The sequence below is a fragment of the Cololabis saira genome, chromosome 11 (assembly GCF_033807715.1).
Source record: "Cololabis saira isolate AMF1-May2022 chromosome 11, fColSai1.1, whole genome shotgun sequence".
Classification (NCBI taxonomy): Eukaryota; Metazoa; Chordata; class Actinopteri; order Beloniformes; family Belonidae; genus Cololabis; species Cololabis saira.
The window spans coordinates 10,697,835-10,724,110 of NC_084597.1; the positions used below are offsets into that span (position 1 = coordinate 10,697,835).

The following is a 26,276-nucleotide window of genomic DNA, read 5'->3' on the forward strand; positions in this document are numbered from 1 at the left end:
CGCCTTTTTTCTCGACATTTCAACCTTTTTCTCAAAATTCAGACTTTTTTCATGAAATTTTGACTTTTTTCTCGACATTTCCGCCTTTTTTGTCGAAATTTTGACTTTTTTCCCGACATTTCGACTTTTTTCTCGAAATTTTGACTTTTTTCTCGACATTTCGACTTTTTTCTCAAAGTGCATAATGAAAATAGATCTCCCCCCAGTTCTAACTAATATAGAAACATGCAGCATGTGTTGCCTTCATTCTAAGGCTGATACAAGACTTTTCATTTTTTGCGGCTCCAGACATATTTGTTTTTTGGGTTTTTGGTCCAATATGGCTCTTTCAACATTTTGGGTTGCCGACCCTTGATCTAGAGCAACACACTATAAATATATAATTTTGAAGAATGAGTTTCTTATGAAGAAAAAATAAGTCTTTGCTTTTCAAGTGTTCGCATTTTTTAAATTTCAGATTTTTATAAAGTGCAAAAGAGCAAGCACCAAAGTGTGCATTTGCATCTTATTGTAAACAATATGTCGTGTATTCTTAAAATCAATCTTTAACGGATTTAAAAAAAAAAAACCTAAACAAAGTGCTTTGCATTGTGAAAAAAGTGAATATACGAAAAGCACAAGATCAAAAATGTGAAAACTTGTGTCTTCCGCTCAGCTGCTCTCTTTGCATCACATCTTGAATTAGACCCGGAGATATCTGCTGTGAGCATATTATCGGACTTAAATAGAACAATGTATTTTAGACTCCCCATAAACACCATCATATTATGTGCTTAGGCCGTGGTAGAGCTGAACAGGAATGTAACGATGGGAAGTGACTGAAGAAAATAAAAAAATAATCCTGCCAGCCCTCACAGGGGGTAAGAAAAGAAGATAATTGTATAAATGTAGCAAGGCTAAGATTTCACGAGTATGTTTTCAACAATTTCATGTTAGGGGCGACACACATACGTACGACGGAGTATTAGGGCCAAACTAAGACAAAAAAAATGGGAAATTATGAGAATAAAGTCATAATATAATGAAAATAAAGTCGTAAAATTACGAAAATAAAGTCGTAATGTTGCGAGAATACAGTCGTAATAGAATAAAGTCGTAATATTATGAGAATAAAGTCGTAATATTACGAGAATAAAGTCGTAAAATTACGAGAATAAAGTCGTAATGTTGCGAGAATAAAGTCGTAATATTATGAGGATATAATTTATGAGAACTCTAACAGGAAGAGCTTCTTCTCCCTGTGTTAAAATGAGGAATATTGAGCATCTTGTGAAGTTATATTTATATATTTATAATATATTACGACTTTATTCTCGTAATATTATGACTTTATTCTCGTAATTTTACGACTTTATTCTCATTACATTATGACTTTATTCTCGTAATTTCCTTTTTTTGTTTTTTTGTTTGGCCCTAATACTCCGTCGTACATATGTACAGTAAGGGCCAGCAGAAAAACTTATCTGTGACTAAAGTTACAAGGGGGCTCATTTGAAGGCCACCTCAATATATCCTGACGGTAAAATGCAAGGCCTGACAGATTAATATGTTTTCTCTATTAACTTATTAGGTAGTCCTTGACGTAAAATACTGTTGCCATCAGGGTAATATACTCAGCCTGTTATGTGGTGTACAACATGAATCATTGTTTGGGTTGTTAAAGGGTGCTGGTTTATTCAATTTAAATTCTTCTATCCATCAGTCAATCATCAAGTTTAGTTGCTTGGACCTACATGCCAGCTTCGCCTGCCTACTAATGACCTTCCTCATCGTCAACAGTAGCTTCATCTGTGACCACAAAACTGCCTGTCTGTCTTCAGCCTCTGATAATAATCTGTTTCATTAGCCTGTCATTTATATTTAATGATCTTTAATAAGAAGACTGGCTTTTGACGAGGCACATTCCTGACTGACAGGCAGTTTCAACCATTAAAGTCACCCTATGCAGCAATATGACTTCTGACCACATGGGGGCAGCATATCCCGAGGAAGCTCACGGGGCCCTCCTGCAAGACTCCAAAAGTGTGTTACTCTCATTGACCTCCATGTTAAAATATCAAACTCTGTAGCGCAGATAGACATATTTACAGCTTGAGGAAAAAAAGGGAAAAAAAAAAGTTTTGGCCTCAATGGTTTGATTTAATTTGCAATTATGGAGTGAGATGGGTTTTTTTAGTATCACATCTAGTATAAAGAATATATAAAGCAACAAGTTTATATGTACGTAATAAGGGGAATTGGTTTTTAATTTAAATCAGTAACAAAAGCTGCCATCCTTTAAACTACTCAGCACTTGACTTGACTTTGGAGCTGTGTTTAAAAATCTTTTTTTTTTGTAAAGATAATATGACTTGTGCTATTAACTGTACAAAGAGACTGCTGTGATTGGTATAGCCTGGAAGGGTTCTGAGGTGGTCCAAAGCAGCCTGAAGCTATAATCTTCTCTCCCGTTTGAAAGCTGCTGGCCAGGGTTAAGCAGAAGACAGCAGTCAGACTTTTTCTAGATTATCAGCTTCTACCTTTTTGCAGCAGCGTGCTGCAATGTGAGGACCATTCCAAGTTAACCAAACTGACCACTAGCCAACAATGTCCGGAACAACTTCTGTAGGAGCTGAAACATAATAACTAGCAGACGTCCTCTCGAACTTGTAGTGAGTTGGCTTATGAATTGCTGGCCTATGCTAGTATATTTGAAATTAAGTTGTTTAGACAGATTTGATTATAATTGACATAACGCAATGTTAATTTGCATCATGGATTTGCCTAAGTAAGGCCAACCAAGCTCAAATGGCTAACTTGACGTGACTGAAGTGTTCCAGCTGTTCCAGTTCGAGAAAAAAGCAGCTCTTCGGGATGACATCACAGATGAGTTGTCCAGTTCTTCTTATGCACCCTAATGTCAGCCCCTGGCATTCGACACAATTAAGTGCACCTCAAGTGGGACAAAGTGGTTGTATAAGAGATGCAAAACTGTCCTCACTCATAAAAACATTATGGTCAGTGGCTCTTTTGACAGTATAGAACAGGGGTCGGCAACCCGCGGCTCTAGAGCCGCATGCGGCTCTTTAGCGCCGCCCTAGTGGCTCCTGGAGCTTTTCAAAAATGTTTGACCTTTTTTTTTACCTTTTTTTCTTTTTTTTCTTTCCTTTTTTTCTCTTTTTCTCTTCCTTTTTCCTTTCCGTTTTAATATCAACATTTTGACTTTTTTCTCGACATTTTGACTTTTTTCTCAACATTTTGACTTTTTTCTCAAGATTGTAATTCAACATTAATCTTGACATTTCAGCTTTTTTCTTGAAATTTTGACTTTTTTCTCGACATTCCAAATTTTTTTTATATCAACATTTCGACTTTTTTCTCGACATTTCGACTTTTTTCTCGACATTTCGACTTTTTTCTCGACATTTCGACTTTTTTCTCAACATCTTGACTTTTTTCTCTAGACTGTACTTCAACATCAATCTCGACATTTTGACTTTTTTCTCGACATTTTGACCTTTTTCTCGACATTTTGACTTTTTTCTCAACATTTCGACTTTTTTCTCAACATTTCGACTTTTTTCTCAAGATTGTAATTCAACATTAATCTTGACATTTCAGCTTTTTTCTCGAAATTTTGACTTTTTAAGTGCACAATAAAAAAAAATCTTCCACCAGTTATAACTAATATAGAAACATGCAGCATGTGTTTCCTTCATTCTAAGACTTATACAAGAATTTTTCATTTTTTGCGGTTCCAGACACATTTGTATTTTGTGTTTTTGGTCCAATATGGCTCTTTCAACATTTCGGGTTGCCGACCCCTGGTATAGAAGATCTTTATGTCCCTGTGGGGTCGGAAGTGGTATTTTTACACAGTTCAGCTTTAACCATAATCATAATTTTCTTTTGACTTTTCCCTTTATGGGTCATCACAGTAGGTAGTAGTTAGTTTCAGTCATCTATGATTTACCATACTGATAATTTTTGTTAGTTTGTTTTGGTTTAAGTCTTATTTTCACACAGCCTCTGTCCAGCCTGTGTCACACATTCACACGTCTCTTTGTGACCGAGACGTGAATCCCTACTGAGATCGATGGTCACACGTCATTCCAAACGTAACTGAGCCATCACACATTAAACATTCACAAGACAAAATAATTGATGATTTTAGACACATTAGATAAAGCATATCAAGAATTTTGATTAGTAAAATGTTTGTAATAAATGGAGCTTACGTGGAGCTTATTTGGAAAATAGAAAAAACAAGAGAAAAACTTCACTCAGAGCTTCCTCTAAATGCAAATAATGTGTTTAACATGATTCTTTACAAAACATTCATACCTTTCAAAACCACATGAGGGTGCTACAGCCTTTACTCAGAACGAAGCTCCTACGTCACAACTTCTAGGCTCACACACAAAAAGGTGGAAAAACAGAATATCACTTTATGATGTGTGATCAGGGTGAGCCAAACACAGTCTTTCACGTGGAAGAAGAGGATATTCTGTTGCATTTGCCTGGTGTGTGTTTGTCTTTTTTGTTTATTGTCTGTAGAATTTGTCATGTAAAACAGAAGTCAAGCTTCGAGCTATCCACAGGAACATGACCCCCAGGATTCTGTCAAGATTGAAAGGACGATGACATCCAGGAATCAGCTAGGAATTATTATTTTAATTCAGCCATGACCTGACAAACTACCCTAAAACAGTGAAACAAAGAAAATCAGTGCCAAAGTCTAGATGTTATTGGAGCTTGGGAAAAGAGATGCACACTGTTTCTCCATCAAAATAAGAAAAAAAGAGCAATAAAAATAAAAACAGCTCAAGGCTGTTTTATGTTTTTATCCCTGTTGTTTTGGAGCAAGATGATCACATCTGGACGCTTATATATTCAGTTTAAGCAGATAAAAGTGAGAACTTGTTTGTTTCGGTTTGGTCTGAGCTTCAAATCCTGCCGTTTGCAGCCTCTGCTTACTCCCTGTTCATAGATCACACTGATGCAGCTGTGTTATGATGATTCCTGGCATTCTTGGGAGGATTTAGTCTCAGATAAAACAGGACAGTAAGCGTGGGATGTTCTGATACATTTTCCCCATATGTGTGAAGGAAAAATATCCACTTTGTAATTCTTGACTATAGCTGGGAGGGAATATGTCAAAAATCATAAAGATTGTGCACTTGGTGACAAGTTTTTGACATTTGGCATGGTGTTAGGTATGGACATAAGGTTTTCAAAAACCACCGCAAACAAATAGTGACGCCCCCTAGTGGCCGGTTTGCAGAAAATTCAAACTGGCTCCCGCCAAAAAGACCAAAGGTCATATCTCAGCTAGATTGTTGTATATTGTCACTTTCTCTAATTTTTTTCTCTACTTTTTTGGTGCTACGAATTCAATTCTGAGATAAATTTCCTATTTCAAGGTCATGTTTAGGGTCAAATTTAATTTTCAAGGTCATTTTTTTGCCCATCTCTTTTGTCATCTCTAGAATTAAGTCACATAGAAAGATTATAGAGGGTCTAGATCCTATTTTCACCCCCAAGGAATGCAGTTTTCTGTTTATTGGACAGGTCACTATCACTGTAGTATCAATAATCTCATTGGGTGAGAACAGTGGCTTCATTCAGGTTTAAGATGAACAGAACCTCAGAACTAAGTCACAGTGAAAGAATAGGATTTTATTAAAATAAAACACAAAAAACATCAGCTGTGCATGTTTAAACTCACTTAACACCTACAGTGCTGCCTCTATCGCCTCGCTTATTGATTCATTTAGAATTTTCTGCAAACTGGCCACTAGGGGGCGTTCCAATTTGTTTGCGGTGGTTTTTGAAAACCTTATGTCCATAACTAACACCATGCCAAATATCAAAAACTTGTCACCAAGTGCACGATTTTCATGAATTCCCTCTCAGCTACTAGGTGGAATTCTCCAGAGGAAGTTTCCCCATATTCCCAATTAAAGGGGACCTATTATGGCATCTAATACCTATTTTAAACTGCCTTGAATATCTAAAAAAACAAGCTTTTGATTGTTTTTGCTAAATAAATGAGAAATTCAGCCTCTGAGCCATGTCTTTATCATCCCATTCTCTAACCTCATTATCTATGCAGGATTTTGAGTGGGCGGGGCTATGATAATGAGGCACTGTGCTGATTGGCTGCCTGACGCGATGACACGATACACCGCTACGAAAAAATGGTGGAAGCTCCGGCCGGCGGAGTTAGTTGTGGGCGTAGTTTCACGCATCGCTACTGTCGTTACGTAATGACAGGAGCAGAATCTGAACGGCTCGTAGAAGTCACATCACACTGGACGGCTCATCCGGGCGGCTGTACAGACAGACACTGCAGAATTTGGTTGCTTTCCTCCTTCTCTGAGTTGGCAGGCTGAGGGGAGACCACTTTATATATTTTAAAGCAAGAAAAAACCTGTTTTTCATAATAGGTCCCCTTTAAGTTTTTAACAACCTAAGCTATAGGTTTCATTTTCAAATACGCACTTAGATTAGGCTTGCCACCCGTCCCTTGAAATACGGAATTGTTCTGTAATTGGGAATTAAAAGTTGCGTTCCGTATTGAACCAATACAGACACATATTATGCTCTTATTTATAGATGTCATCATATACAGGTGAAGGTCTGAAAATTTGAATATATTTCAAAACTTAATTCGTAGTAAATTTAATTCAACTAAAAAGTAAAACAAATATATTATTTCCCACTACATTCAAAGTGAGATATTTCAAGCCTTTATTTGCTATGATTTTGTTGATTATGACTCAGTTTATGAAAACCCCAAATAAAAAATCTCAAAAAAGGTGAATATTTTTATCAATAAACAATTCAATCATCAACATTATAAGAAATAGAGGTTTAACATATTTTGCTTTGCATGTAATGAGACTATGTAATATATTAGTTCCACCTTTTTAAGTTGAATTATTGAAATAAATTAACTTTTACACCATATTCTTCACCTGTATGTATAAAAAATGTGAGAAAAAAATGTTGTGTCCCGTATTGAACTAAAACGGGACACGATTTGTACCGTATTTTCATTAACTTTTACACCATATTCTAGTTGAATTATTGAAATAAATGAACCTTTACACCATATTGATGAGAGATTGTCTCAAAAGTAAATACTGGAATTATGTTGTCCTTCGCTTTGAGCAGACACATGTTGGAACATGTTGGAATAATGCGGCTGGAAAACAACCAAACTCCTGGTTTAGGTGAGCAAAACAAAAGCCCCATTGTGTCTGTAACGGTGTTTCTGTGCGATAAAGCAGGAAATAAAGACACAACCTTTGATTCTAGTCTAAATATTGTGTGCAGTGTGGTGAGCTCAGCCCCTCACCTCTGTGGTTTTAAGACACAACACCCAGACTCTGAGACATAAAGACATAAGAGAGAAAAGGAGGGAGGAACAGGAAAGTCATCAGAGACTGTTTGGCACAGGTGAATACAAATTTGTAGAAAAAGGCACAAAGTTACTGAGAGAAAGCTCCCAGAGCAGTTGAAAATGCAGAGTTGGTTGTTAATCTAAGAGCAGCTGTCCCAATGTTCCCTCTAAATCCCCTGGCAATTACCAAGTTCACATTTAAACTCATCACCAGCCATACAAGACAACAGATCTCTGTGCAGCTCAATTCTCGCTTTCCCCTGACTTCCCGTCTTGTCTGACTGCCAGCGTATGTTTTGTTCTGACTGCAGAGCCGCATTTGGAGCAGTGGAATGAATGTGTTGTGTTTTCCTTTCATTTGCTCTCCCTGCTTCTCTTAGACTTCTTTATTGGCCGCCTCATAACAAGCCTTGTTCTTGTTTTCCATCAAGGGGCGAGAGCTTGGTGGATGATGCAGAGTGTGTGTGTGTGTCGTAGTCATAGTTTAAAGAATGCTGGAGCTCTCTTCAAGTCTGTCGAGTCCCCAACTTGTTGATAACATAGAGGACTTCCCATATTAAGCCACATTTTTAAGCATGGGTGAATAATACTGAAGCATCTCCACAACTGCAAACAACCCGGGCTTTGACAGTGTGAGGGAGAAATGACTGGAGACTGAGGTCACAGGAGTGAAATAAGGGTCTGTTTGCAAACTATTCAGTGCACATTGAAACTTGTGTTAAAATGGCAAATTAAAATTCAGTATTCATATTAGGCTCATTGACAGATTCATGAATTTTAGCACTTTATATGCCCTATAAAAGAAATAAGTGCAGTCTCACACAAATGTATTTTTTGTAATGCACGTGACTGTTGTAATGTGGAGAGGGAAGGAGTCAAACCAGGAGATCCAGAGGCAGAAGTTACTGGCAAAAAAATATCCTCTTTAAATTTAACAAATACTTAGAGCCACTGGCAGGAACTCCCAAAATACTAAAACAGTTAAAAAGGAAAACTGATTAAATACACAAAAAGTAGCATTAAAAACAACATGGGATTGCATGTAGAGGCAAAACAAACCTTCTTGCTCAGGGTTAATGTATCCCACTTTGTGAGTTTCCCCGTGACCCACTTTGAGAAATATACCCCTGACATTAAAGTGTGTAGCCAAACACATCTTGAATGGTCACATCTGACCTACCTGCTCCATATAAAAACAAACAATGATGTCGTCTTTGCTTGCAAACATGAAATGCATTACTATTTCTGACTGAGGCAGCTGCTTCAATTAACAATGTTAAACTTGCACTAAACACAGAAGTCAGAAGCCAGAAATAACAAAGATGAGAATATCTGCTTTTCCCTCCAAACTTAGTCCAACAGAAGACACTACTACTATCACTACTACTGCTGCTACTACTACTACTACTACTACTACTACTACTGCAACTAATACTACTACTACTACTAGTACTAGTACAGATACAATAGGGCCTTCGCACTGTAAGTGCTCGGGCCCTAATACTACTACTACTACTACTACTACTAGTAGTGTCCTTTAGCACACGCTTTTATCCAAAGCTACTTCCATCTAAGAAAACAACACAGCAACAATCACATATGAGGGTCCAGCTGGATCAGTGCTGGTCAGACTGCTGGGAGTCCAGTTGGACACAGGTGCTGCCATGCCAGGTGTAAGAAACTGTCAGGCCACTAGGAGGAGACACCCAGTGGTGGCTCAGTATCTGTTTGGTACCTCCCACCTTTATAAATAGAGGTCTGAAGATCACTTCCTCCTCTTTGTCTCCAAACATTCACACCTTGACTGAGTGTTTGAGGGGTTTTCAGGTGTTTGCCATGAGTATTTTGGTTTTACCTCCAATGTAAGTAATTTCTTTGTATTCCTTTTAGTTAAAGTGTCTCTGACACGAAGAATGGAGAGATTTGTGGTCATTTTTCAACATGCTTTAAGAGTGAATTGATTTCATTTGTCAAGAGAATTTAATTTGTTCTTTCTTTATTTTAGAACCATGGCAATCATCCTGAAACTTCACTAACCCAACATTCACCTTGTGAATTTCAAATAAACTCGACAATTGATTGACTGCAATCCTGTTTCCTGGTGGTTGTGTGGCTCCAGTCTGAACATTCATTCACTACAAATGGTCCTTCGAGCCGGAGACTGAGCCACACACCACACAGCGACCCAAAATGGCTGATGGCAATAAACTGATGGAATGGAATGATGGAACCACTAATGAAGGTCAGGCTACTTCTACTGAGTACATGGATGGATCCCAAGGTGTAACAGACTCAACCCAGCCTACCACTAATGAGGCTACCCCTGAATTGTCTCAAACATCACCTAGGCCATCTACCCCTACTCACCAAACAGAGCCCCACCTTTCACCAAAACCATCATTGTCTACCTCTCATAGAGAGCACCAAATCCCTTTGCCATCTGATGAAATGTCAACTAAACCCTATACACAGCCAATCAGCCATGACCTAGGGGCTAGACCTAAGAGGGATAGGCGGCCTCCCGACTATTATGGAGCTCATAAGCCACAACAGAAGGCATTTCCACAATCCCATAGCTCACGTAGTTCTCACAAGAGGACTCGTCGTACCAAGTCAGCCTCTAGTTTCCCTACAAGCACTCAATTTAGTGGAAATTCCAGGTTCAGCCATGCTTCTAATTTGAGTGATCTCCAAACCAGTATTCTTGAGGAAAAGAAGAAGAAAGATGAGCTGGAGGAGCTTAGAAGACAAAGACAGGAGGATAAGGAGCTAGATGAACAAGTTAAAGCTATTGATGAGAAAGCCAGAACTGCCCAACACGAGCAAGAAGATGCACACAAGGAGAGAGAGAAGATTGTCAGACAGGTTGGCATGGACAGACGCATACGCATCAAGGAACAGGAGCTTGAATCAGCCCAGCTTGTGTCTAGTTTTATTAGACATAATCTCTCTGAAGAGGATCACACTGGTGGAGCCTCTGCTCCTATGTCCTCACCTCTTCATGGAAATGTAGCCACGTCATTATTTTATGACCTGCCTCCCTCCAGGATATTCACTCCTGCTCCCCCAAACCTGAATTATGCTGACTCTCATTCCTTTCCCAGAGGACTAACTGGGACCTCCCAAACTCTTCCCATGCCTCAACCAATACAGCAAAGCCTAGCCGCTGTTCAGATTCCTTCTTTGCCCTCTGTAGCTACTGCTCAAGCTGCACCATTATCCATTCCCCGAGTATTGGCTGAGGCTAGACCCTCTTCCAGTCACCATGCAGCTATCCAGGTAATACCCTCTACCCTTTCTACTCACCATGTACCTGCACCTCCAGTCACTGTCCAAGCCCCTACTTATACTGCAACAATACCTGTTCCTGGACAGCCCACTCTGATTAGTAGTTTACCACCAATGCACGCCATGCCATCCCAGCAGCCACAAACGGTGTACTCGCATATCCAAAACCCCAATGTTATGGATTTGTTAGTAGCCTCTGCTTATGGGATACCAAGGCCTTCACTTCCAGTGTTTAAGAGTGGACGAGAGAGTGACTTTGCCCTTCTGAAAATGGCTCTGGATAATCTCCTTGACAACCACCCACATCTTACTGAACAGTATAAATATCAGATCCTCTTGCAACATCTGCAGCACTCAGGAGCCAGCAAACTGGCCAGATCCAGCATGCATGATCCAAGACCATATTCTACAGCTCTCCTGGCACTTCAAGAGAAATATGGTCAGCCAAGACTCCTAGTCCAGAGCGAAATTGGAACAATATTGAACTCCCCCTTTATTCGCATAGGTGACGTAGAGGCCTTTGATGATTTGTCCCTTTCTGTCCATGCTCTGGTGGGAATGTTGCTGTCCCTAGAGGGCCCCAATGGATCCGAATTGAGATGTGCCTCTCATGTTGACAGACTCCTCAGTAAACTCCCTGTGCAGTACAGAGATGGGTTTGTTGAGCACTGTATTAATCGTGGTATTCTGACCGGGCAGGCAAGCCAAACCTATTCCCTCCTTGACCTTTCAAAGTGGCTACAGTTAAAGGCGAGAGCCAAACGCATATCAGAGAGAGCTGTTGAGCTCCACAAGCAGGATAGACCACGAACAGGAAAGGAACGCCAGCCCCCCCGGCAAGTCTCCTCTGTCTACCTGTCAACATCTGAGTTAGATGGCACACCAAGAGCTTACATCAAAGACAAGATAAATGTAAATAAGCCCAAACCTTACTGTCCCCACTGTAATGTTAAAGACCACTTCCTTGGTTCATGCACAGAATTCAAAAAACTCTCCAAAGCTGACATTATAAAGTGGATCAAGGAGAAAGATAGATGTCTTAAATGTGGGAGAACACACACAATGGACAAATGCACACTAAAGCGGCCATGCAACATCTGTAAGGAGGTTCACCTGACTGTTCTCCATGATGTAAGTGCAAACAATTCAGCCACAGTGATGTTGACATCCTTTCCCTCAGACCTCATCTACATGGATAAACCTAACCGCTCCTGTAAAGTCATGCTGAAAGTTGTTAACGTGTGTCTCCACAATGGGGAAAAGACCCTTGCAACTCATGCCGTCCTTGATGATGGTGCAGATAGATCTATTCTGCTCCCTCAAGCTGTCCAGTATTTAGGTCTCACATCTCAGCCTGAAACAATCTCACTACGCACAGTGAGACAGGACATAGTACACCTGCATGGAGCATCTGTATCCTTTGCAATCTCCCCTATCAACCAGCCAACTGAAAGGCATGTTATCCATGGAGCATTCACTGCTAAGAACCTTGGACTGTCAGAGCACACATACCCTGTGAAGCAGCTACGAGAACAGTATCGTCATCTCAGAGACATTCCATTACAGTCTATTGATCATGCATGCCCCCTTGTCCTTATTGGCTCAGACTATGCCCATCTTATTACAGCCACAGAGCCAATAATCATAGGCCCCCCTGCTGGCCCATTGGCAGTACATACCAGGCTAGGATGGGCTCTCCAAGGGCCAGCCAGCTTACTTCAAACCCAGCAAAGAGTCTCCTTCACTCTTACTTGCTTCAGAAGTGAATTGCTCAGGAATGTGGAAAAACTCTGGCAGATTGATACTTTGCCCTATGTGAATGAGAAGACAGCCACAAGGTCAAAGCAAGACGATTTAGCTCTCACTCTTCTCCAGTCTAAGACATCTAGAGTAGAGATTGATGGTGTAAGGCGTTATGCCACTCCACTGTTAAGAGCTCCCAACATCCCTATCCTTCGAGCTCCAAAGGAAGCTGTCTTGCCCCGTCTCTGTGCTACAGAAAGGCGCCTGTCCAAAGATCCCAAACTTTCCGATAAGTACCAAGAGGAAATAAATACACTTGTGCAGGCTGGATATGTTGTAAGGATTCCCAATGAGCAGGTAGATCAACCACAGGAGACCTGGTATTTCCCACATCACATCGTTGAACACAATAACAAACAGAGAATTGTATTTGACTGCTCCTTTGAATATATGGGACAGAACCTGAACAAATGTCTACTGCCTGGCCCAACATTAGGTCCCTCTCTCCTTGGAGTCCTACTTAGATTTCGCCAACATGCCATTGCCATCTGTGGAGATATCAAAGGTATGTTCCATCAGGTACACCTTTTGGATGATGACAAACCCTTACTGCGTTTCATATGGAGAGGGATGCAGTTAGACAAGGAGCCCAGTGTTTATGAATGGCAAGTATTGCCGTTTGGAACGACCTGTAGCCCCTGCTGTGCTACCTATGCACTCCAAAAACATGTCCAAGACCACTGTGATGGAAATGAGGAGGTCCTTGAATCTGTCCAACACTGTTTTTATGTGGATAACTGCCTCCAAAGTTTCCCTTCCTGTCATGAAGCCAAATCTCTCATAGACAAAATGAGACCTCTGCTTGCTGATGGTGGATTTGACATCAGGCAATGGGCTAGTAATGATCCAGCTGTAATACACCATCTCCCCCCTGATGCAAAGTCCAAAACCAGTGAATTATGGTTCTCAGATAAGGGAGACCCCAAAGAGCTGACACTAGGCCTCCAATGGAACTGCTCCACAGACATGCTGGGTTACAAAACCAGATCCAAAACTTACCATCAGCCCACAATGAGAAATATATACAGAGTGCTGGCGAGCCAATATGATCCTCTGGGTTATCTGACCCCTTTCACAACCCGTGCAAAAATTCTGGTCCAGGACTTATGGAAGCAGGAGAGAGGATGGGATAACCTCATCAAAACAAATAGTTTACTGGATAAATGGCAAGCATGGGAACTGGAACTGAAGGATCTACCTGATATTCACTTTCCTCGCTGCTATCTGCCCCCCTGTACCAATGCAGCCACTTCAGAATCCCATATGCATGTATTCTGCGATGCCTCTGAACGTGTGTATGGTGCTGTTGCCTACCTTCAGACTAAAGATCAGCATGACGAAACCCATGTCAGTTTCATCATGGCCAGATCTCGTATAGCTCCTAAACGCCAACTATCTATCCCTCGCCTGGAACTATGCGCAGCCCTTTCCGGTGCCCAGCTGGCTAACCTTCTCAGTTCTGAACTCACCATTCCACTGCAGTCAGTGAATCTCTGGACAGATTCCACAACAGTCCTGTCATGGCTAACATCTGACTCCTGTCGTTATAAGGTGTTTGTCGGCACAAGAATAGCAGAGATTCAGACTCTGACTGACGCATCAAACTGGAGATATGTTGACTCGAAGAATAATCCAGCTGACTACCTGACACGGGGCAAAACACTCCTAGAGCTTTCCCAGCAACACAGATGGAGTAAAGGCCCTCCATTCCTTTTGCTGAATATTGACAGCTGGCCAGCCAATCCGTGTGGCGGAGCTGAATCGGAGCCGGTTGAGGAACTCAGGAAGTCCATGTTCTGCGGTGTAGTGATGTCAGATGACATTAAAAACCCTGACGATCTGAACAAGTACAGCAGTTGGGATGATCTGATGAAGGAAACAAAGAATATGCTTCAAGGGGTGGCAGATCCCAACCCAAACATAGCTCAAAGTTATATAAAGGCAGAGAAGCACCTTCTGCAAAGGGCCCAAATAGAGTGCTTCCCTGATGAAGTCAATGCCCTCAAAACCGGGAAATCCATATCAAAGGGTAGCAAACTACTCCCCCTGTCTCCAGAATATGACTCTGATATTGGCCTCATCAGAGTAGGTGGTCGACTTCGGAGAGTGGAGACCCTTGACCACGACAACATCCATCCGATTATATTGGACCCTAAACATCCCATAACCAAACTCATCATACGACATTATGACGAGAAACTGCTCCACCCAGGCCCAGAGCGTGTCCTGGGGGAAGTTAGACGCAGGTACTGGATCCTGCATGGTCGCCAAGCCATTCGTCAGCATCAACACCAATGTCAGGACTGTCAGAGATGGAGAGCCAACCCAGTCATTCCCAAAATGGCGGACCTTCCTCCAGCCCGTCTTAGACTTTTCAAGCCCCCTTTCTGGTCGACAGGCATGGACTGCTTTGGACCTTTCAATGTGAAAATTGGCCGCCGCACAGAGAAGCGATGGGGCATACTCTTCAAATGCTTAACAACACGCTGTATACATCTTGAGTTGCTTGACAGTATGGATGCAGATACCTTTCTAATGGCATTCAGAAGATTTGTCTCACGCAGAGGAAAACCCTTTGAACTCCTGTCTGACTGTGGGACTAATTTCAGAGCTGGAGAAGTAGAGCTGAAAAATGCATTCTTGGCCATGGCACCAGACCTGCAGCAGCAACTGGCCCACACGCATGTGAACTTCCAGTTCAATCCTCCATCTGCCCCACATTTCGGTGGAAGTTGGGAACGAGAGATAAAATCCATAAAATTGGCCCTCAATGCTGCTATAGGAAACCAACCAACAACAGAGACAGTTCTACACACAGTCCTCATTGAGGTTGAGGGCATTTTGAATTCCAAACCTCTTGGATACATCTCCTCTGACCTAGCTGATCCAGACCCAGTAACACCAAATATGTTGCTGATGGGGCGGCCCGACTCCTCTCTTCCTCAGGCAATCTACTGTACAAGTGAGCTCCTCGGTAGGCGAAGATGGCGTCACAGTCAGATCCTGGCTGATCATTTTTGGACAGCCTTCATTCGCTATTACCTTCCAAACCTTCAAACCAGGCAAAAATGGGAGACGGACAAGAAAAACCTTGAATCAGGTCAGGTTGTACTTATAATTGACCCCCAGTATCCTCGAGCATCATGGCCTATTGGAAGGATAACTGAAACCTGCCCTGGAAAGGATGGAAGAGTTCGCAGTGCTAAGGTCATAATCCAAGGCCGAGAATACCTCCGTCCAGTATCTAGATTGATCCCACTGCCTGAAATCATTGATGAAGCCTGAGGAAACGTATTTGCTACACAAATCCGGGGGCGGCTGTAAGAAACTGTCAGGCCACTAGGAGGAGACACCCAGTGGTGGCTCAGTATCTGTTTGGTACCTCCCACCTTTATAAATAGAGGTCTGAAGATCACTTCCTCCTCTTTGTCTCCAAACATTCACACCTTGACTGAGTGTTTGAGGGGTTTTCAGGTGTTTGCCATGAGTATTTTGGTTTTACCTCCAATGTAAGTAATTTCTTTGTATTCCTTTTAGTTAAAGTGTCTCTGACACGAAGAATGGAGAGATTTGTGGTCATTTTTCAACATGCTTTAAGAGTGAATTGATTTCATTTGTCAAGAGAATTTAATTTGTTCTTTCTTTATTTTAGAACCATGGCAATCATCCTGAAACTTCACTAACCCAACATTCACCTTGTGAATTTCAAATAAACTCGACAATTGATTGACTGCAATCCTGTTTCCTGGTGGTTGTGTGGCTCCAGTCTGAACATTCATTCACTACACCAGGGCTAGATGGTCTTTAAAAACAAAACAAAAACAAAAACTAAAAAAAAAAAAAAAAAAAAAAAAATATATATATATATATATATATATATATATTTTTTTTTTTTATAGATATGTGCAATACGAATAAAGTGTATGTGTAGAGTAAAGACTTTCAGCCCCTCAGAGGCTGATAGTCACCACGTGTCCCTCGGACCCGATCTGAGCACCTATGGAAGACCCAGACTGCCTCAACACATGGAAGCATCTCAAACTTTAAATGACACAGAGTGGTCAAGCATTTCTTTAAACAATGCTCGGTGTATCTTGATTCCATGCATAGTTTATTTTCTGTCATTTAGCTACAGAGATTCAGTCAGCAACATGTTTAACACATTTTTTAAATGTGCATTGAAGCAAAATTAAAAAAAAAGAGAAGTGAAAATATAAAGTTTAGTTTTTTTAACACTTCCCTTTTTTTGTTTTAGTCACAGGATTTCACATTTTTGTGTTTGCAAAGCAGCAAACCGTATCTGATCACTTGGACAATATTTTATCTGATATTTGCATCTGACCTGCTATAAAACCCAAGAGAATTCCCGGCTGCATGTCACACCTCCTCCCACGCCAGCGCTGAAAATAACTGTCATCAAAAAAATTGATATCTGAAGCTTTGAGACTCTCCTTGTGGTGTCATGATAAAATTAAAAAATAAGGTTTTCTTGTAAATTTGTTAACAAATTAAAATGTAATCTATCACGGCAACAGTTTTGCTTATGCACTGGAGAGCTCTTAATTAAAAGCGGGCATACTGAATTTCAGATTAAATACTTGGAAATGTCAACTCAAAGTCCATAAAATGATCTCTGCAGGGAACATTTAATCCTCTGTGGATGTGGAAAATGTTAGATAACTAGTAATGTCATTAGCAGAAAAAGCCAAAAAAAACATCATCAGGGCGTTTTCAAGTAAACCTGAGACACAAGTGAGCAGGTTTTATTTTCTGACATTTCTGACCAGCTGCCTAAATCACTTATATAACTTTACCTCAGTCTGTGTAGGCTTTAAATGACCTTTAACTGATGTTGCATTTAGTTTTATTCTGAGGGAAACTAATGTGATGACACATCAGGGGAAAACAAATTATGTAAATGAAGAACAAGTTGGTTGGAAAACAGTCGACTGGTAGTTTTAAAAATACTGTGCACTATTTTTTCCCTTTGGATTCAGCCTCAAAAGAAAAAATAAGATTACACCCATCTTCAGACACTGCACACGTTCAGCATTAACTTCACAATGCTATGTAACATTGTGGAGTTAATGTAGATCTCCACAATGTACAGCAGTGACACTAAAGAAAACAGTAAAAGAAGACAGTAAACCAATCGGTCAAATCATTTTTCAACCTCATGTTTCCATCTGATGCATATTTCTTCCATAATTCTCCCCTCTGTAGAAGCCAAAGTGATTAAAGTGCTTTAAACTTACCTGGAATGACCTCGAAAATAAATTTTCCCCCTTCATCGCTGCTGGTTGGATGTTCTGTAACGTTGTTTCCAGGTAATGAAATGGCTCCCTGTGGAGAACAAATAACAGATGCATCAGATATACTTATTTTTTTATGAGAAAAAATAACTATTTCTTTGTCTTTGTTGTCATTTGAGAGTATTTATTCAGTGGCTGACACCAAAATCCAACCAAGGTCAAGATCTCACTGTCCTTGTTTGGTTTCGACTACATAATTTAAGCAGCTGCTGTGGTGTAACAACAGAACTCCTGAAGTCAGCAGGATTCAGCCGTCATCAATCATGGAAAAATGTGCTTATGAAACGGACATGTTTGCAAAATGTGTTCCCGTTGTCATAATGTGTCTAGGTCACCAGGGATGCTTCTGGATGATGGGTTCGAGGGGAAATAAACGCGGCACAGTAGTGACATTATCGAGGATTGCTTCTCTCAGCTTGGGTTTTGTCCAAAATGATGCATCAACCTCTTTGAAGGAGTAGCAGGAGCATCAGCATCTATTCCCTGAGCAATATTTAGAGGAACCTTACAGTCAGTGACTGGAACAGAAGTGACATTTACAGTATGTTGCTAAAAAGGGGGGTCAAATTAGGCTTTTATATAAGGAATCTGAGGGGATTAGGAATTTAAGGGTCCTTGGTTGGGACCCTGGCATACCTGTCAAGTCTCCCGTTTTGGCCGGGAAACTATCGTATTTTACCCCTCTTTCCTGCCGTCCTACCGTATTAGTATTTTCCTGTAGATTTCCCGTTTTATAATATGATAATTTTTAAACTTCAAACTGAATTGTCGTTAGCCTCGCGAGAACTGGCCCTTGCTGTGCCCTGCGTGGCAGTTCTCGCGAGGTTATTGGGGACAACGGGAGCGAACTCGGAACAACAAATCAGAGATGGATGTATGTAAAGAGAGAGAAGACATTTCTGCCCAAAAAGCAAAGACTGTGTCTAAATATCTCTAAAAATGGGATAGAAAATGTACTTTCCTAAAGAGGAGGTACAGAAACATGCATCTGTGTCATCAGTCATGAATGCCAGAGAGCCACATCAGTGGAAATGACAAATTAAAAGAAAATGTAAATGTGTCACTTGAAGACAATCAATGTGTATATAAATTGAAAATATTTAAAATAAATAAATGTGCTTTAATTCCCTTTTGTTTTCATTTATGCTGTATTGTAGGAATTACACACACAGGAATGTCCACAGCATTTCAGTGTCGACAAAGGTTGGACTAGTAGACTCTGAGCACATCATTGTAGTTTGTAAATGTTTGAAAGGTAGTTATTTTAGATTTATCGTAAATCTGGACCTCGGTTGAGCTTGTGGGACGGCGGGTGTCGGAAAATGTCCTTTATTTTTAAATCCAAAACTTGACAGACGGACCCTGGTAGAGTTTAGCTCCGGCAGGGCTCAGGTCGCGGCCTGGGCAAAGGTAGTGAGCTGGACATTGGTTATTGGTGCGGTTAGTCGACCTGGAAGGGTCCAGACCAAACCGGAAGATGGTTCGGTTAGAGGAGCAGGCTAATGAGCTGCAGCCCATCAGGCCGGCTGTCCTCTGATTAGTCCTGGCTACACACCCCTACCACTTACAGTTGCTGTTATTAAAGTGAAATCTTATAATGGAGACAAGAACCTTTTTTTTTATAACATTTTTTTTATAACATTTTTTTTTATTCTCAATGCAACTGTAAAACTGGATATTTTAACATTTTCCATTATTTGCACCAGCGTTTTCTTTGTTGTCCCTCGGATACATTCTCCATACTTACCTCACAATAGCTGGGATAGACTGCAGCACTTTTCCGTCAAAATATTGCTTAGTGTATTTTTCCAAATTATCTGTTATACATTTAGGGCCTGATTTACTAAAGGTTTGCGTGCGTAAAAACGTGTGCAAACTTGACATCACCCGCAAACCAAAGTGCCAGCTGATCTACTAACAGAGTGCAAAGAGGACAGCGTCTCTCAAATGCGCAAAATAGCACACGCAATCCATTTAGTACTTTTGCCGTGATGAATAATCAATATGGGGCGTAACTGCCAGAAAGCGCTAAATACTGGGAGGGGAAAATGCAAATATCTCCTTTTACCACACGCAATGAGATTTACCAAGCCTGAAAGTTTTTGCGGGGATTGTGATTGCGTCTGTATTTAATACGTTCGAAAGGAAGGTGCTAATCTGCCCAGCATTACGCACCGATGCTTGTTGGTGCCTGATTTGAGGACTGGGGTGGGGATGGCTCAACTTGTGGTGAGGATTCTCCACATGCAAAAGGAGAAATATTTTATTTGAATGTTAAATCGAGTATTATTCAGCAAAAGGTTGCCACAGGATCAACATTCATTTTTTTATTTGTGATAATAAATAAATCACGTGTTTTCATGGAGAAAAAAGTGTTTCTTATTGTGCGCCTATACTTGTTCTGCAGTTGTCATACCCCGGTCCGGTGTGGTGCCGTATTCAGCACCCCTGCCGCGAAAAGCACCCCCTCGTCGACATATATTACCCACAGATCTCTTATTCACGAGTAAATGTCAAAAAGGACTAAATGCTCATGTTTAATTTACTACAAATGACAACGTACACACAATGACAAAAATGATATTCTCATTCCGTGTCACGTTCTGTTTAGCGTCCAGTTTTGTGTTAATGATTCATGTTTAAATGCGCTCATGGATTCCACAATAGTCATACTTTCCCTCAATCACAGTCACAGATAACAAAAATCGGGTAAATGGTTATTGATGTCATTAATTAATAGCCTGCTTACTGTGTTGTCTTCCATAATATTTGTAAATATATATAATATAAACTCCTAAGTATGTGTTTGTGTGAGTGTGTATATATAAATATATTGAAGTGTCAGTTTGTTGTTTTTTTTCTTGGTCTACTTATCATTGAATATACGAGGGGGTGCTTTTCACGGCAGGGATGCTGAATACGGCACAACAATTTGCATCTTCCACTAATATCTCTAACTCCAACTCGTCAAATTTCATTTTGCGCTTGCAACTATATCCTGCTTTCCATCCAGACTCTCCATGGCGCAAAGTTTGCGCCACAAACCATAAGACGCGCAACACCTTATTTAAATACTGCTGTTTGCACCTGTTATCAATTGCGCACGCAATCTTAGTTGATCACCTGCAAACCACGCAACAACAGCACGCGCAAACTTTTTCAGTGCACACGCAATTTAGTACTCTTTATTTAGGATCTTAGTAAATCGGGCCCTTAGTGTTCATGACGTATACTAAAGACGAAAAATGTAAAATACTTGTCAGTTTTGAACATTTTAGATTTTCAGCAAAGCAGCAGCCCTCTCCAAATGTACTGTACCTCTGAAAGACACTTTGGGATGCACTTTTACATCCTGAACTGATCTGTTATCAATTCATTTTATTGCAGCAGATATTGGATGCATTCACGACAAATAACCTCCCTTTATTCAGCCGGCAAATACTTTCGCCTTGACTAAAGATTCAGCAGACTTTTAACTTCATTAACACGTTCAGTACACCTCAATGCAATGGTGCAGCACGTGACAATCATTAGCCTGATCTGGGTTAATGCTAATGCAGACAAGATGTGCAAAGGTGTCAGCTTCAATTTTAGGGACTCGTGCACATTAGCAGGATCTGAGAGAGACTCATTTTGGTCTTTAATGAGCCATAACTATAACAAGCAGGAAGTGAAACCCTACCTGAAACCCCAGATGAAATGTTTTCAAAGGGGCTATAAAGATAGGACAGACAAGCTTGTGAGTGAATGAGTGAGGAGGAAGAGAGCTCATTTAATGTGGTTGTCAGTGAAAGAATCTGCTTTGCTTCAGTGTCTCCAGATTAAAGGAACCCATCAAGGGCCGTTCTTCATTGAACAGATCTTTTCATGAAGCACATTGTATTGATTCCAGGGACACAGGATGTGACTCAAATAAATTGGGTGCATGTGAAAGAAAGACTTGACATATGTGGGCCTTTTGAATATGTTCTTGAAATGAAAAGGCTCTGCTTAGTCCCTCCATATTGTAAAACCACAACACCACAGATATTCCTCTCCTCTGTTTTAAGACATAGTCACACTTTCCATACATCCTCCCCTGTGGTCTGTTGTTTATGAACCCGACCGAAAACTCAGCAAAGGATCAAAGGGGACATCATGTTAACTCGAAGCAATGTAATACAAGTTTTTAGGGTTTTTTTGCTCTTAATACATTTTCCTGTGACGGTAAGTACAATGAGGTCATACTTTTGGAAACTTCATAATGAGACAAGGCCAATTATCTGTTATTTTCAAACAGACAACAAAATAAAGGCAGACACACACACACACGCACGCACGCACGCACGCACGCACGCACACACACACACACACACACACACACACACACAGAAGATGATCAGAGAAATCTTTCACAGACGATCAACAGCAGGAGGCTTTTAAGGAGAAGCCCAGCCCATCAGGGGGCTTTTTTTTAAGTCCATTAATCAACTGTATGTTCAACATGAAGTCAAATCTGGCTTCTGGTCAGACTGCAAATGAATGCAGGAAAACTGACCGTGAGTTTTGTTCATTTAGTAGCAATTTCTAAGTTTTCCCTCCCCACCTACGCGTGAAGAATCCACATATAAACATTTGGTGGTAAACTCAACATCAAACCTTTGTATGTACCCAGAGGTGTCAAAAGTATTAACATTCATTACTCAGGTAGAAGTATAGATACTAGAGTTTAAAAATACTCCTGTAGAAGTTGAAGTATCAACTCAAGTTTTTTACTCAAGTAAAAATATAAAAGTACTGGTTTCAAAACTACTTAAAGTATAAAAGTAAAAGTAATGTAAGGGGGAAAAAAGCCATTAAGGACAAAAGCCATTGAAAATGAATGCATCTTAGTATAATGCAAGTATATTAAAGAACCATATATGTGTACTATTGAGCATTAACATGTGTTTCAGAGAGCAGGAGATATGATGACTAGTTGCCTATAAGTATTGTAATGGTGCAAAAAGTCAAACTTCAGAGGCATGTTATCATTTATCCTAACCTTTATTGGAATGTACATCCAAGTTTAGTTGCAGGAATCTGAGGGAACGGATGTAAGAACAAAACTGGACAAGAACATCTGAAACAACCACAACCAAATTCACTCTATCCGGATGGAGCAATTTAACTGGATAGTTTTTTTTTAAAGGCCAAAATGAAAAAGAGTAATGAGGCTGTTTTTAAAATGTAAGGAGTAAAAAGTACAGATAATTGCATGAAAATGTAAGGAGTAAAAGTAAAAAGTTGTCTGAAAAATAATTACTCCAGTGAAGTATAGATAACCAAAATTTCTACTTAAATAAAGTAACAAAGTATTTGTACCTCGTTACTTGACACCTCTGTATGTACCTCATTTCTTTGGATTACATGGGCAGATGAAGCATCTTCACTGTGATGTCAGAGAGGCTTTCTCAGTGGAAGGTCTTTTGTTGCTTTGCAAATGAACGGCCATTGTTACTTTCTTAATACTGTTTCCATGTTTTTTTTTTATTTTCTCATTGCTTTTCTTCACGCTGATCTAGTAAAGTCTCAGGAAAAAGCAGCAGGTTTGGTCAAACAGCGAGGTACTCCCTAGGTTGCTCCAGCAAAGATGCCACCCTGTCTGTGAAAACGCCTTGCCTGGTGTCTCTGACTCTCTTTCATGTTCTCTTTGGTTGTACTGGGATAAATCAAGATTTCAATGACATTCTGTGTTCTGTGTACTTTTTTAAACTCAAAAAAGGTCAATTTGAAGAGGAAGGAGAGGAGTGAGCGTAGCTGGACTCCAATGTTTTATCACTTACAACCCCTAATGAGAAATTACTGAGGTTCATACATTTGCCTTTATATTTTTAACTGCAGTAGGCCTAAGTACTAAACCAACTACATGATTGTTTGTCACTCCCTAAAGTAATGATGAGGAGTTCAAGATATAAAAGGGGCATCTACTAGACCCAGCAGGGGTGGGTTATGGCTTGCCAAACTCCCCTGGAGAGATATATTTGATCGATTCAAATCAGAAAAAAATGGAAATACATGTAGAATTTGATTTTTTTTTAAACTTGAAAAATAGTAATTCACCTTGACGGTTGCATTCTTGGTGTGAGCACTTCTTAAGCGGTGCAAAAGTATAGTCAACCTTTTTCTTTTTAGCATTAATTCTCTGTTGGGGACTGGTCAGGACCTCAGACAGGCCTGTGATGACCCATATCATGTTCTTCCTTAGCCCTGATTTTATAATGTGTGCAGAATGTGGCTCTGCATTGTCTTGTTGAAAAATGCACTTGGAAAAATGTCATGAAGGTGCCTTATTTTGCTCTAGACATTTAAATTACCTTTGGCACTGATGCAAATCTATAAACATCAGAGATCGTAGATGCTCACCTTGTCCAAATAAAGATCTTGAATGAACTTTAATTCGACCACAACACAGACTTCCCCCGTGTGAAGTTCTTCTGAGGTGCTATGGTCCACTTATCTAAGCAATCGAGCACCTTCCATGGCCCATTGCAATTCGCTTATCTTCATAGGGCTGGCATTCAAGATGCCATCAGACACCTACTTCAATAAACCCGCTGCAAGGATCATGTTCTTGCATTTCTCCAGCGCAATTAACACAATTCAGTCTGCACCGCTATGTTAGATACTCCTGAAAAACACAAGTAAATGTCCTTTTAAAACCTGGGATTATTCACAACTTTGTAAGCAGACCAGGGTTGGGAAAGGTTGCGTTAGTGGATGTTCACCTGCAGGAGTATCACAGAAGACTGTGCTGCCACCCTGTCTGTTCACTCTGCACACCTCAGACTTACAGTGCAACCCAACCCAAGTTCTGTCAACTCCCAAAATACGCCGGTGATTCTGTTGCATGCAGAATGAGAGCCGTCATCTCATCTGAAGCAAGAGAAAATACATGATTGTGGATTTTTAGAGAAACAGGAAGCTACACACCATTTCCACCCTGGGATAGAGGTGGTTGGTGGTATAGAGTAACAGGACCAGGGCCGCCACAAGGGGTGTGCGAACCATGCGACCGCACGGGGCCTCGCGCCCCAAGGGGCCTCGCGCTATGGGCCGTTTTTGAAAAAAAAAAAAAGAATAGATTTTTTTTTTCCTTTTTTTTTTTTTCGTTTTTTCCCTTATAAATATCAACAGTCACGTTCCATTACAGACCTAAATGTGTACTAGTCTGTGCATATCAATAAATATATGTGCAATGATGCGCGTGTCTGTTGTTCAATACAACTGCGTCAGACCAAGCGCAGACACAAGCTGCTCTGATCCAGACGGGTGGAGTTGGAACAAACTGTCACACAATGTCGAGAGAACGAGACAGATTCAGGAAATTTCCATCAGGGGATGAAAAAAGAAAAAAACTAAAGAAAATTGAAGAGTTTAATGCCTCTCTGAAAGGCACGTTTGATAAATTTGTTAGAAAAATCAACGATCCGACCGGGTCTCAAGCAGCCGTGGGGCCCCGCGTCGAGGCAAGCCGAGATGATGATGAGGCAGGGGAAGGTATCCAGTATTTTGCTAATTGGAGAGTTAAAATTGCGCATATAGACACCCGATCCGACCCGAAATACCCAAAAATTTTGCGCGCGTGTCAGCGTGGCGAGCGCGCGAGGGCCCCCCCAGCCATTCCGCACAGGGCCTCGCAAATCTCCCAGGCGGCTCTGAACAGGACTATATAGCTATTAACTGTAGTCCACCTTGACAACTGATTAGATTGGAGATGAAATACTGCTGAGGTCTACAAGAAAGGACAGAGCAGACTATACTTTTGGAGGAAGCTTAGGTCCTAACTGCTAGAAACCCGTCTCTGGAGCTAATTGTGTAAAGATGGAGTTTAACAAGTCCTCTGCACAATATACACAACCAACAGGCTTCTCTCAGAAGCTTCTACTCACAACAGAAGCCTTTGTTTGCAATAACTCTTCATCATGACTTAGTGCTCTCGTTGTTTATTGAATTGTTTACTTTGAATTAATCATTTTTCTTTGCAGTAATTTTTTTCTCTAATAACCGCATAATTCAATTTTGGGGATGAAGCTTTGTTCTTCATTTCAGCTTGCAAACAGATCGTACATGAGGTTTATTCTTTACCACCATCTGGGGTAACAGGTAATTTAGGATGTCATTAATCTTCAGCTCATTGATCTGCTGTGTTTTTCCTCCAGCCTCTGACCTTTCAGACCAAACATCAGCAGGGGGGCCTGCTGATGTTTCACTTCTTGTTCCCATCTGGACCATTGCATGTAGGCATTTCTCTGCATAAGCTTCTTCTCTAGCAGCAATAACGTTCATTTAATTATATTATAATGTCATATGTATATCCACAGTTAGAAAAAATAAAATAGAGAGATATTTCTGGTTCCCATCTAAATCATGTTAATATACCTTTGAATTAACTCCAGCTGGGTTGTGTAAGCTGTTGGATAAGACGAATAGACAATAGATTATACAAAAGAGGGAATTATATCTGG

The 26,276-nt window shown here is 40.5% G+C and overlaps 1 protein-coding gene across 1 annotated transcript in view; it reads right to left on the reverse strand.

The window, feature by feature from the left end:
- arhgap24 (Rho GTPase activating protein 24) overlaps nt 1–26,276 on the reverse strand; it is a 150,213-nt gene that overhangs the window by 79,001 nt on the left and 44,936 nt on the right. The window contains 1 exon segment of the mRNA XM_061733700.1: nt 17,734–17,821. Within this exon segment, the coding sequence (XP_061589684.1) occupies nt 17,734–17,821 (88 nt within the window).